Source organism: Odontomachus brunneus, unplaced genomic scaffold (genome assembly GCF_010583005.1).
Source record: "Odontomachus brunneus isolate Ranch 3 - 2012 unplaced genomic scaffold, Obru_v1 Obru_scaffold_100, whole genome shotgun sequence".
NCBI classification, from domain to species: Eukaryota; Metazoa; Arthropoda; class Insecta; order Hymenoptera; family Formicidae; genus Odontomachus; species Odontomachus brunneus.
The window spans coordinates 610,683-623,604 of NW_022639550.1; the positions used below are offsets into that span (position 1 = coordinate 610,683).

At 50.4% G+C, this 12,922-nt stretch overlaps 1 protein-coding gene across 3 annotated transcripts in view; it reads right to left on the reverse strand.

Moving 5' to 3' along the window:
• LOC116848743 overlaps positions 1 to 12,922 on the reverse strand; it is an 82,218-nt gene that overhangs the window by 10,494 nt on the left and 58,802 nt on the right. For all 3 annotated transcript variants that reach the window (XM_032825164.1, XM_032825165.1, XM_032825163.1), the window contains exons 2-3: positions 9,367 to 9,410; positions 2,482 to 2,702 (exon numbers count right to left, since the gene is read on the reverse strand). In XM_032825164.1, the coding sequence (XP_032681055.1) occupies positions 2,482 to 2,702; positions 9,367 to 9,379 (234 nt within the window). In that variant the 5' untranslated portion in view covers positions 9,380 to 9,410. The remainder of the gene's footprint in view (positions 1 to 2,481; positions 2,703 to 9,366; positions 9,411 to 12,922) is intronic.

Sequence of the window (12,922 nt, forward strand, 5' to 3'; positions counted from 1 at the left end):
GAGAGAGAGAGAGAGAGAGAGAGAGAGAGAGAGAGAGAGAGACAAAGATCATCTACGGAGCATCTAAAGGGAGCAACATTGCGGGCGAGGGTGCGCCGAGAGAAAGAGAGCGCGGAAAGTCGTAATAACAGACTCAAAATGGAGGGCAGCGTTATCTTGACAGGGCGCCGTTCATCTTTCGTTACTCAGCAGGAAAATCGGAACGTCTCTCTCACTGATGGAAATCGACGTGATGGAAAGAAAAAGGAGAAGGGGCGGTTAAATGCCGGTGTCGGGAGGACCTCGACGTTGATACGCGCCGAGTTAATACTGCCGCGCAATCAAGAGAGGCAGAGGGCAGGGGTTTACCTAGTAGCCATTATTTAATTATCGGCGTAATTTTAAATCGCTGTAAAAGCCTTACTTACAGACGGACAGTGACGTGCTCCGCGGGGCCCGGGGATGATATCTAACGACCTGCCCCTCCCGGAGAGATCCTTTGTTACGGAGGACGGTGGGCGGGTTGCACGGTGCGGGTTGCGCGTGCAAGGCGCGGAGAGCGATCTTTTGTACGTGTTCACTTATCGAAAAAGATGAGAGAGAGAGAGAGAGAGAGAGAGAGAGAGAGAGAGAGAGAGAGAGACCTTCTTCGCTATAATTCTTCGCTCAAATTGCCAAAGGTTACTACCGTCGCTTTGTGACAAATGAAAAAGCGCAAACAAAAGTCGCCCGGCGCAGAGGGGGAAAGAGAGAGTGGGGGCAGGATGAGAGACGTTACAAAGGATGTCAAAAAAAGCAATGGGACCGGGCCGAATTAAGCGCGGCGACCATTATTTCGCCGCGAGACTATTTTGACATACGCAAAATAAAACCGAACGCTGTAATGGCGGATGATGACTATCGTTTACATGCGCGCGTAATCGGCCTCCCGTGCCACACAGCCGGAATTTAAATGCCCTCTTCAGGGTTCCTATATGAGAGAGCCGGGCCAACTCTCTCTCTCTCTCTCTCTCTCGCTCCCTCTTTCTCTGTGTTTCTCCCCTCTCCCCCTTTCTCTCTATAACTCTTTCTCTCCGGGCAATCGAGTTCTCGAACTCGCAACTCGCATAGAGAGGAAGGTCGACGGACGCCGAGACGCGGCGTTATTAAAATAAATTCATTAAGCCGAAACCCGCGCGGCAACAGTCGCGCTGTGTTCCTGGAGCGCGGCGTGGCGCGCCGCGCGTCGTAAGAAATTCCCGACGTACGCACCGTGGAATTATATTGTCATTAGCGGGATCGTGTAGAGCGCGATACCGCGATAGCACCGCGCGATGTGCACCCGAGGGGGCGAAACGACGTTCTTCGCGGAGAGGAGCGGATGCGGGGGATGCGAATTACCCGCGTGATAAACACCGCCGCGTCGCGGCGTTAATTTCGCAGACGAGCGCGAAGCACGACGAAGACATCGACGTTCGTTCGCGACTTTATTACGATCCACGAAGATCCTTGATCAACGGGGTGAAGGATCGCCAGACACGGACGTTAAGCCGTCCGTCTTTCTTTCCTGCGCGACACGTAATATCGACCGATGCGGGTTTGATTAATTTTCCGCAGCGCCGGTACGCCGCCGTTCGACGGCGACGATGTGGCGTGCGAGGCGAGGCGAGGCTAAGCCGCCGGTGCCAGCGAGAGAAAACCGTGCAAAGCCATGAAATTATGCAAATGCCGCGCCGCTGCAAGGTGTTTGGATAATTGCACGCACGGTCGAAAGCAGCCCTTACTTAAAATCACATCAGGAATGCTCGAACGCGCGAATCCGCGCCGCCCTGGCTTCACCTACCTCCCCAAGTTGTTTCTGCCTTTTCCCTCATCAGAGGGAGATGTGCCATCCGCTGTTAACGCGCGCGTCGTACCAGCTCGTTTTCATATGTTTTTGCGAAGCTACCAACATCAACCCTTTTCTGGGTCGCTCTATTATCGCGCGTTTTACGCACGGATTCTCGTTCTCGCGTTATCGTCGTTGGGAAAGAAGCAAAAAGGTTAGACTCTGACCATCCGTCTACAATATTAAGTCCGTGAGTTTCGAATATTTTGTCAGTAACTTTCGTAAAAGGGGAACATTTCCAAATAACGCAAATCGTTTTTGGTCATATATCAAACCCCGCGTGAGTTGAATACATTTACCTATCTATCCATATTCCAAAAATGACTGTACAATACGACTGTATACGGAGGATCAAATCAGTCGACTTCGAATTGACGACATACACCTTTGGAATTTCGATTTTATTCTTTCAGAATCCTGATACCCCGTACTAATCCTACTTATTCGCATATTCCACGACAAGGCGTCCTTTTAGACAGAATTCACACCTTGGTAGAAACAAATCAGAACTGACGGTCAGATGGTAGTCGACAGTTTCTGCTTTCTTACCAGCGCGAGTTCCGATCGGCTTCTGCCTTTCTGTTTTCCGCTTTTCTATCAAGCTGTGAAAATGTTTAGATCCAAAACCTTCCTACCTTCGTCTTACTGCCGCCGATACTGCCGGGCCGGATGCTTCCCGTCTCGTAGAATCTCGTGAGTATCTTAGAGACACAGCCGTGGGACACAAGTAGCTGCCGCGAAATGTCGCACGGCCTGACGCCGCCCAGGGCGAGGTGCACGATCCTCTGACGCACGCAGTCCGGCAACGGTCTGCCATTCACAAACACGCCGCCCAATTGATTTACCCCGGCTTGTCCTGGAACACAAGATCGTTATTGTGTTAATGAAACGAAATTAACGATCTGGCGCGATAAAGAGGGTGCCATTGGCGAGCGAAGATTTCGCGGCGGCAGACGCGATGTTTATCGATTTTGCACGACAGGGACAAGACGGACGGAAATCTGCTAATAGCGCGCTTCGCGATCGTCCGGTCGCAAGGTCGGCGGCAGGTGCGGCGGCTCGGTCCTCCCGGCCGCCGTTAATGACATCGCCACGACGAATATCACCGTGAGAGGACCTAGGCTCCTTTCCGTTCGGGGACGGAGATGTGTCATTATACCCCGGTAAATGCCAGGTGGGAAATCGCGCGGCCGAAGCGAAATCCCCGCACGTATGTGCTTGCTAAATTTCACAAACAGTTCAAATAGAAATTCCGTCTTTGTCATTTATATTGACCAAGTACAAGACATATGCGCGATGTCCAAGTGTTTGTTAGTTATTTATTCATCTTGGTTAATGTCTTGTATCCGGATAATTCTTGCTGGGACTGCAGGACCACCTGAGTGTTGCATCTTCAAGCTCGTCTAGAAATTGATGCGCCGCAAAGGGTAGCGCGCTCGGCCGCTTTTACGCGACGAAGATTGTGCCGATATTAATAAGTTCATCAGGGACTGTACGAGGGACTGTTACGTCGAACACTCCTTTCTCAACGCGTGCGTTTACCCCGCGCGTCGATTTCACACCGCGGAAGACCCCGAGCGAATTTCTTCCCGCGGTTCGTTTGCTGATCGTTTTCTTTCCCATCTTTCATTCATTCATTCGTTCATTTCTTTATTTATTTCTCGAGGCGCCAAAGAGTTTCTCCGAGTCCCAAATGCGCGACTGAGTGACATTTTACCACAAGCAACTTTCTGCTTCCCAATAAAATCTGACATCTTCAAAATACAGTACATTAAGTCGCGATTTCAGGACCGGTAAGGATTAGCATAACGTATCCGTGGCGAGAAGAGCTGACGGGATTAAGTTTAGACCCGTCAGCGACTTGTAAAAGTTAATTGGAGGCAAACGTTAAGACCTCGTGGTTTCGGTTTTTGCATTTTCCTTCTTCTTCTTTTTCTTCCCTCCTCGTATTCGCGCTCATAAAACGTGTAATCGGGCAATTTGTATCCACCGGTGCGCGCACAATGTAGACTTAAATCACGCAACGCGACGAGTTATTTATGCGTTATACGCGCGATCATGTCGCGCGTATGATATCCGACACGTCGGAATAACACGTCGTGCGCGCACACTCCCGTCGGAAATTTTATAAAATCGATTATTCGCGTAAGCCGCGCGACCTCCCGAGCTCGTCGCGCCGCGTATAAAAACGCCAATTGATCACCGATTTTATGTTCCGCCGTCGAAAACGAATCGCTTGCCAATTCCGCAGCCGATGCACATTAAGGCCCAAATAAAATCTGAGTTATACGACAGTTTCTGTTTGTCTCCTGCACAGAACGGCACATCGCGCGCCGGGAAGAAACAGTCGCCGTCGCCATCGCGGAGGTGGTGGCAGCCCGGGAAAGGCCGCGGAACGATTATCCGACTCGCCCGTTCGTCGTCGTCGTCGAGAATGAAATTCCGCGTCATAAATCCACGCCAGCTCACTCGTCGCGAGCAGTCCTTAATTACCGAATCGTCGCGGTAGTCTGCATTGACGACTACTCAATGGCATAATTACATTACGCGCTTTGGAATTTCATGGAAATTTCGGCTGATTAGTATTCGACCGCGAGTTAACCCATGATACTACGTTCCGGCCGTTTCTAGCGTGAAATTATAACCCGAGAAAAGGTACATCTTTATTAACGCAGCGCTTATGATGCATGAACGAATTTACGACTTCTGGCCGCGTCACAATCTTCAAACGCTACAATTAAGTTTTGCTAATCTACGTGTCTATCGTGACAGGTGTCAAAAGATCTTTGCAATCGTGTCGGATCAAAGGAATACCAAAGTGACAGCCAATTGACAGCTCGAGGTGTTCATTTTGAAATTTTTGTCGTTTCCGTCACATATTGAGCAATGCTCCGATTCAATGTTGCACGTACTTTCATCGTGTAAAAGCATTTGTAAATCTGCGCAACCAATACGAGATAAGCTTTGCGGAAAAGAAGTCAGTGTACTGTCGGTGAAGTGTTCAAGCATGGTACCCCCTTAATCGTTACGAGAAAAAAGGACTGAATTGCACAAAGAGAAACGGGAACAAGAAAAATTGATATCTCGAGTTGCCAATTAGACGGCAAATATACACTTGATTGCGTTTGCTCCACTTGAAAATTCCAAGAAACATGGTTTATTCGAGCCATCTTGACAGAGAAAAGGAAGGAAAAAAACAATTGTGTTTGTATCGTGCGCAAGTTTAACGAATAATGACGTGGCGCGTAACAGGGAGAGATAATCGATCCGATTCCCGACGATTATTTCGGACGCAAGCGAAGCCGAGAGGCGCTCTCCGAGGCGGCGTTACTAACGACGATCTCCAGCCTCTCTCGCCGTCGGAAAGGAACACAAAAGGACGAAAAGAACCGAGCCGTAAATGCCGTGCGGCTCTTATATAAATCGAGCCACGCGCCTTCACGTAGACCGATCCGGATGCATCGGACTGCGTACCAAGACGATCGCTAATTATTATCCGCGCCGACTAATTATGTCATTACTTCGATCACTGACGCCGACGACGAGGATGACTGTTCGGGCTCGCCGGCTCGCAAATAACGATCTCCGCGCGTGTGTTCGTTTGGACCAAAGAAAAGGTTTCCCTCGATCTTTTCCGCTGCCATTACGGCGCGATTCCACGAATCCACGCTTTATTCGGCGTTTTACGGGGCTAATTGAGAGACCGGACGGTCGCGATTACTCCTGTGATTCTCGTTTCCACCGGCGGAGAGCTTCCACGCACGCGGGAACGCCGCGGACGGCCGATTATTTCCGCGATGTCGATTTTTACGAAGTCACCGCGGGGATGCTATAATTCTGCACTTTATGTAGACGCTTTTACAGCCGGCGAATAAAAATCGTGATCATCTGCCAATTAGAGCGCTCATCAGCGCCGTTTATTCGCGCGAGAGCGCGGTCCGCGCGCAAAAGAGTCATTAGTCGTCGAGCGAAATTGCGAAAATACTCTTCTCTAATTTCACGTGCGCTCCTACGCGACGCGCGCTCGCAACAGCCACGTACGCGCTGGAGAGATTGCAAGTAATGACCGTCAGTCGAAGGCGTGACGGATTGCCTTTATTGGATAATTCGAGGGTTCCCCTGATCGCGATGGAGAGGACACACTCGCGCGGTAAGACTCATTTTCGGAGAAAAAATTGCTTCCGTGAGATTGCGAGCGGTGTGTTTCGCGTGTACGTTATTCATTAACGGCCGCCATAACGGTCACCATAGCCGGAAATGAAGATCGAATCGAGAACCGTTTGGCTACGACGATTAAGAGGTTTACTCATTTAAATCGAGATACTTAAAATCACACAAAAATTTCACACGTATCATTTATCGCAATAAAGCACACTCGTAGTTGCAGTGTCGCGCAATTTACTGGATACTTCAAGCTAGTGTTGCACATTAGGAGACGCGACATAGAATGGGAGAAGAACTTCCGTTTTATGTTTTGAGCAGCATTGTGCAACGTAAAATGTGACTAGATGTATCATGAAATTAGTTTCACATCAACATTTATTATTTGAATAGTGAAATAAATGTATAAAAACGTAATTTCTGTTGATAACTTGTGAATTTATAGTATGTGAGTAACTTTCTCTTGACGCGCCGCTGAAGATACACAAACCTAGTGAATAAATTTCTTAATCCTTCCGAAGCGACCACTTTTCGCAGGTGGTTTCTCGAGCATCGATATAATTCTCGCGTAATTAATTGATTATTCCTTTATATATATATATATATATATATATTTATATATGGCCTCGAAGTCGCCAATCTGTGGCTCACGATCACGCCGTGAGAATTATACACGCTTCGGACGGAGCGAAGACGGATGCGACGCGAGCGTCGCGCGAGCAGCAGCGGGCCATCAAATTATTATTACGGCAAAAACCGGCCAAAATGGTGCCTTATCTAAGTGCAAATCTGCCGGCGAATCCCACGAAATAATGGAGCCGCGCGTTAACGGTGCACCTCTGACGGGCTGCCGTAAGTCGCCACGGGCGACTCACGTTTACGTGCGACAAAAAAGCGCACACGTGAAAAGCAGAGTGCCGGAAACGATCCGCGAAACGGTGAAACGCGGCGGAGCGGAATTGGAAAAGGGGTTGCTCGGGAATGTGCGATTTACGCGCGAATATTACCGCGGATGAGGTAACCGCTATCACTAATAACGGCACGGGGCGTTAAAGTCGCCATCGCAGTGAAAAGCGCGATAAAGTCCACAGTTCGCTTCTCGTAAACGACGAATCGGATGCGGATCATGTTTGGTCGGATAGATGTCTATTGAGGAGATACCGTTTCGCGCCAAGAGATATCTATGTGATAATATGATTATATCATAACGAGAAGATATATTCTCGCATCGACCCGATTTGAGCCACAAATTCATTCGGTGAAACCATTGGCTCCGCTAATGAGAGCTGAAGAGATTTTATTAGCCCGAAGAGAGCCGGAACTTGTACATAATTTCGCAGAGAGGTTGTGGCCGGCTGTGTAGAAAGATTTCGACACTTTTCCTTGGAATTTATGCGTTTTCACCTTGACTCCTGACCCGTCAACGATTCAAGTTAGTCAGCGTACGCGGTTCATTAAGGCACTCTAATAATCCCGAGGAAGTGAGATGCCTCACTTAAAAAAAAACTTCTCATCGTCTCGATCGCGACATGGGATTGACCGTAATTATTTTGTGTGATCCAAAACGGACTAATTCTCAGGTGAATTTCGAATCCCCATTATTTGTGTTCTTGTTAGTCTCTGATCCTCTAATGTCTTGAAATGAAATCTCACTTCATAAAATGAGTGAAAAGTGTCTGTGTTGCGAAATATTAAGCAGAGGGCGACTTATTTCTCTCTTTTTCCGCTTTAATCCTTTTATGTTACCTCTGCCGACAGAATGCAAACTGTGTCAAAGCGAGCGCACCAAGCGTCCCTTCGAGGGCCAAGCGTATAAAGAAGGGGATATCTTTCGAGATATAATGCTGGTTAGCTTAGAATTAGCTCGGCTAATGCCGGCCAACAACGATCGCTATCGCGCTGGCCATTTAGGCCCTAACCAAACTCTACACCTGCCTACCTGTAATCACGATCCGCGTCCATGCTAACAGATTTTTTTCTCTCGCTTGCTCTCTTTCTCTTTGCCGGACAAGAGCACGCGGGATATCGGGGCATCATCGTGATGCAGGCCGAATCAATGCCAAATAGCGTGTCTCGCGTATCGGCTCCGACATCTGTCTTAAGAGGACACACACGCGACGAGGCCGGCCCTCCGAATGGAAGTGTATTAAGACAGTCGACTACGGCGGCTGTTATTAAGCGTTTATCGTTTGGACGATTATTCCCGCGAGTCTCGAGCACGGTGATAATTAGGAGGCAACATATGTAACATGAACTTCGGGGATGATCAAGAGACAACATTGAATTTGCGAGGTGTGCTTCGGGGCTGGCGATAGTCATCTGTTCCCTCTCGCCGGGGATATAATCTCTCTCGTGCTGGCCCGCTAGTTAATATGTCGCTCGTTAACGAACGAGCCTGATCACTTTGAGAGAAAAGGTCGATCATCTCGCCGTCCGGGAATATTCTCACCGCGATTCGACCCGCGACGAATTCGCGGTGTGGCGGGCGCAAGTGTTTACGACCGGCCAACCGGTTGACCCGCGAGCACCGGCCGCGCTCCACGTGGCTGAGAAACGTCTCGGAATACTTTCCCCGATTTCGAAAATCACAGACAGTCCGGAGAGTGCAGTCGGAAGAAGGAAAGACCGATCGAGCTGCTCGATCCGAGCGGAATATATTTTTACACGGGTATTAGGCCAACGCGCACGGCCAAACAGGGGGAGGCGAAGGGAGACAGACTGTGTGGTGGGAGGGGAGGACTTGGAGATTGTAATTAAACTCGTTTAATAACAGGCCCATAGATCTCGACGTTCGATCCACGGTATAAAATTCTTCGTTAATTACTGTCAAACTACCTTCCAAATCGTAATTTAGCCTCCGCTGCGTCTCGAGCCAGCCTCGAGAGGTGGACGGATGAGAGCGCAAGAAAGAGAGAAAGAGAGAAAAAGAGCGTACGCAGCGTAGCGCGAGGGAAGGAAGAAGGGAGAAATTTTAATTTTTACTGCCGATTGCGCGGAAGAGTCGTCCTGTGATCTCGCCGACGGTAGCTGACCCCGTGCCGCTCCAACGTCCCAAGGAAACCATAACGACGTGTTACATTCCCCCCTTGCATAAATCAGGAAGCGGCCGGGCGAAGCTATAATTCTCACGGGCGAATCGCGAGATTGGCTATTTAGCAAACTGGCCGTCGCTCGCCACGGCCACGACGTCGGCGCGATGTCTCTCGCGCGGAAAAATTTGCATACGTTATACGACGTGTACGACGCCGAGATCGAGACGGGAACGTGAGGGGGCGAGAGAGAGAAGAAGAGAGACGGGAAGATCGAGTCGCAGGATCGCCTTTGGGATCGGTAGAAAAAAGAGAAAAGATCGTACTCACCGGTGTGCGGCATGATGACGGACGATCAGATGTGCGGTGTGTGTCTGAAACAGAAGAAGCAAATATACATTCTCTTCAGAGGTTCGAGCGACGAATGCCAAAAGGCGCGTGAGCATTGTAATAAACGATGAAACGAGGCATAGCGCGCTCATCGTGCTGGATATCCCGCGAAACTGACGTACGTATCGCGCACGTGTACACACACACGTCGTGTGTGTGCGTGCGTGTTTGCGCCATGCGACGTATTATAGAGCGCGGGAGTATAGCCTTCGCCGTTAATGAATTTAAATGTATTCAAAGGGCGCGCTTGACGCTTGACATGGCAACCCTTAAATATGCAACTGTACCGATAAGCCAAAGCGCGGCAAAATATTGCCGGTAGCCAACCGTGACTCTCATTCCCGAACGAATCGCCCGAGCCCGAGATCGCCCCCGAACCGTGTCGTACTACGACAATGACGACGATGACGACGATGACGTCGTCTTCAATTTTCGGTTCCCGTGTCGTTACGGTCGCGTTAATTACTTCACCCGCGCTCTATTTCTCGAGACTCGAGTTGCTTTCTGCGAATCGTCGCTCCACAGGGGGTATCGCGTCTTCGATCGATCGATTGATCCTCCCTCGATATGCCTTCTCGACCTGAGGCACCCCTCCGTTCCCCCTGTGAGCGCGCGAAGAGGAAAACGGAAGAAATCGCGATTTGAGAACTCGCGCCGGTCACGAGGCGGAGGCGAGACGGAGAGCGAAGGAGAGCGGAAAACTACGTGGAATGCGTGCGTAGCGTGGCGGGTGGCGTGTACTTTGTGATGCAAATTAATGCACGATTACCAAAGCACCCCTTGCCCGCCCTTGCGCGACCACCGACTCCTTACCTCGTCGTTACCCTTGCTTCCCGCCGCGCGCGTGTGTATGTGTGTCCGGGTAACACACACCACGACGACGTGTTCCGACATATACGTGTAATAAGTGCGATCCACCCCTTGCGACTCGATGCCTACCCCCGCATTAAGTCTGGTTACACGCTCGCCCCCGCGAGCTCTAATCTGATGTAACTATTACATACGTTACGCGGTATCCATACTCGAAATGGCCGCGCGCGCGTTCGCGCTACGGTGCCCCAATGAAAACTCATTTCTCCGCCATTCTAATCGCCCATGCAGTCGTGTCCTCGCGAGACTGCTTATTTAAATGGCCTCGCGATCGAGAGCACTGTTATCCTTTTGATGTGTGTCCAGCTCTTGGCTGAATAGCTCCCAGCTATTTTCTCGTTTCTCTCTCTTCGTCGGCTCTTTTCTGCGTGTTTTCTTCTTCCCACAGGTATATCGGTTAAGAAAGCTCTCACGTACGATGAGTCCATAAAGATTCGTAGTAGAGCATCCGAAGAGATCCACGCTGAATGACGCGTCTCCGATTCGCCGCGGAAAAAGTGGATTGCAGGTGTATCGCTCTCTCGAGAAGGGCGGACAGTAAATCCCGCCACGCGCGCGCGGAGCGATTTCAAGGTGTTAAATTGTGCTCGTTAAAGGTACAGGCGGTAAGACGATCGTTGTCCGATCGGGGCGGCGGTGACGACGACGACGACGACGACGACGGTAACGGCGAGGAATGCGTGAGCTTTTTGTCGCGGAGCGGTATTACTTTTGGCTCAACTTTGGCGCTCGGCTGGCAGTTTCATCGGTCCGCGTCCCGAGAGTTCCGCGGGATGAAGCCTCCCGTAATGAGGATTGAGCGATTATTATAAATCAAACGAACCCGGCCTCGGCGAGCGAGCGCCGCGTTTCTCGCATGCCACGTGTTTTGCCGATGTTACTCTCGCGAACACGTGTCCCGCCTCTCCCGCCTTCCCCGTCGGTCCGCGCGTGCAAACACACGCCTTGCACTCGTGCTCGACACTTGCTCAACCTCTCTTTCTCGTCCACTATATCGTCCACGACATAAAATACAAGTCTAATACTTTCCGTCAAATCTACACGTAACAAGAAATCTGATTGATTAGATCTTGCTGAACGGAAGTTTCTGCCAACTTTAAGCAAAATACTGATTTGTTTATATCTCAGATATTTGCTATAATCAAATTTTCTTTTTTCGTGAACTTTTCCTCACTGATCGCAAGTGTTAGGTCTCGATAGAGGACCAAATTCTACTCGATAAAAATTCTGCTCTTTCGTGGACGTAAAGAGAGAGAAAGAGCTCGCGCCGCGAGTGCGCACTAAGGAAGGAACAGAAGTGAGTAGTTGCCGGAGAAACGTGGCGACTAAGGTGAAACGCGTCGATCGGTCATTTCCTATCGATTTGCGGACTCGCGTTCGCTACGGCTCGCGTTTTCCGCTGACGAGAAGAACGGATCGATTTGAGAACCGCCGCGCCGCGGTAAATCGCCAGTAAGGTCACGCTTTTACGTGTAAGCCCTAAGCGAAATCTAGTTTTTGTTTATTCATTAGGCTACCCCGCGCTTTAAGTGGTACGTGGAGAGAAGGCTTCGCCGCAGCGCGGTGACCGAGGGGGACGTCGAACGAGGGAGGAGGAGGAGGAGGAGGAGGAGGAGGAGAGGGGGCCCGCGGAGGGGCCCGGGGGGTGGACCGACTGCCGTATCACCGATACGCCACTAGCCATAAAAATCTGAATATATTAGGCCTACATGCGCACGACATCTCGCTCGGATCGTGAACACGTTACCCGCGATAATCTACGCTCGTTTCCAGCACACTTTGCACGTTTATGCGTACACCCGAGGCGGCTACCGTGCGAATCGGTATAATACCTTTTCTCGCGTCGCCGGCGCCTCTCTTCCCGGCGCTTCTGAATCTAATTACCCCGTGTATTCCAATTAAGAATAGTTTTATTAGTCGCGGATTCCCTGTGTCGCTTACGTCGTCTGGACGGGCAAAGCGAAAATTGGCGTCCACCCCCGTGAAGGGCGTAAAGTGAGTACGCGCTGTGATTCGCGGGAAGGGATCGCATTTTCTCTGTTGGTAGTTTCTCTGACCATTTCGAGGCCGCGTTTTAATTTGATATTCGTTTAATGAATTACGAACGTACGTGATATCTCAAGGTACGCGAGCGCATTACGTGCGCTTTATCCGCAACAATGTTCAAGGTTGAGCTCGGCCGACTTATCAAATGAACGACACGAAAAAACAATTGCGCAATTGCGTTCGTACGCTCGCTTGCCGGCTGGTTCGCGTCGCTACCAAGCGACTCGTCGTGACTCTCGCAGGAGAGACTTTCGGATATTTCGAATTTCGAGCGTCGGGGGGAGCGGTCGAAGAGCGGATAAGCTTTCGAGAGCACACAACGCGGTTAGGAGCATCGGTCAGTGGCGCGGGTGAGAGAGGGACCGAGAGGGGGGCGGGTAATTAGAATAATTCGGGCCGCCGTGGTTCACGCCACCCGGACGAATTTGCATTTTAAATGAAGCGATGGCGTGCCAGGGGCCCCACCGTGCCGGTCGGCAGAAGAAGAGAGAAAGAAACTGCGAGGAGAAGAAAGAGAGAGAGAGAGAGAGAGAGAGAGAGAGAGAGAGAGAGAGAGAGAGAGAGAGAGAGAGAGAGAGAG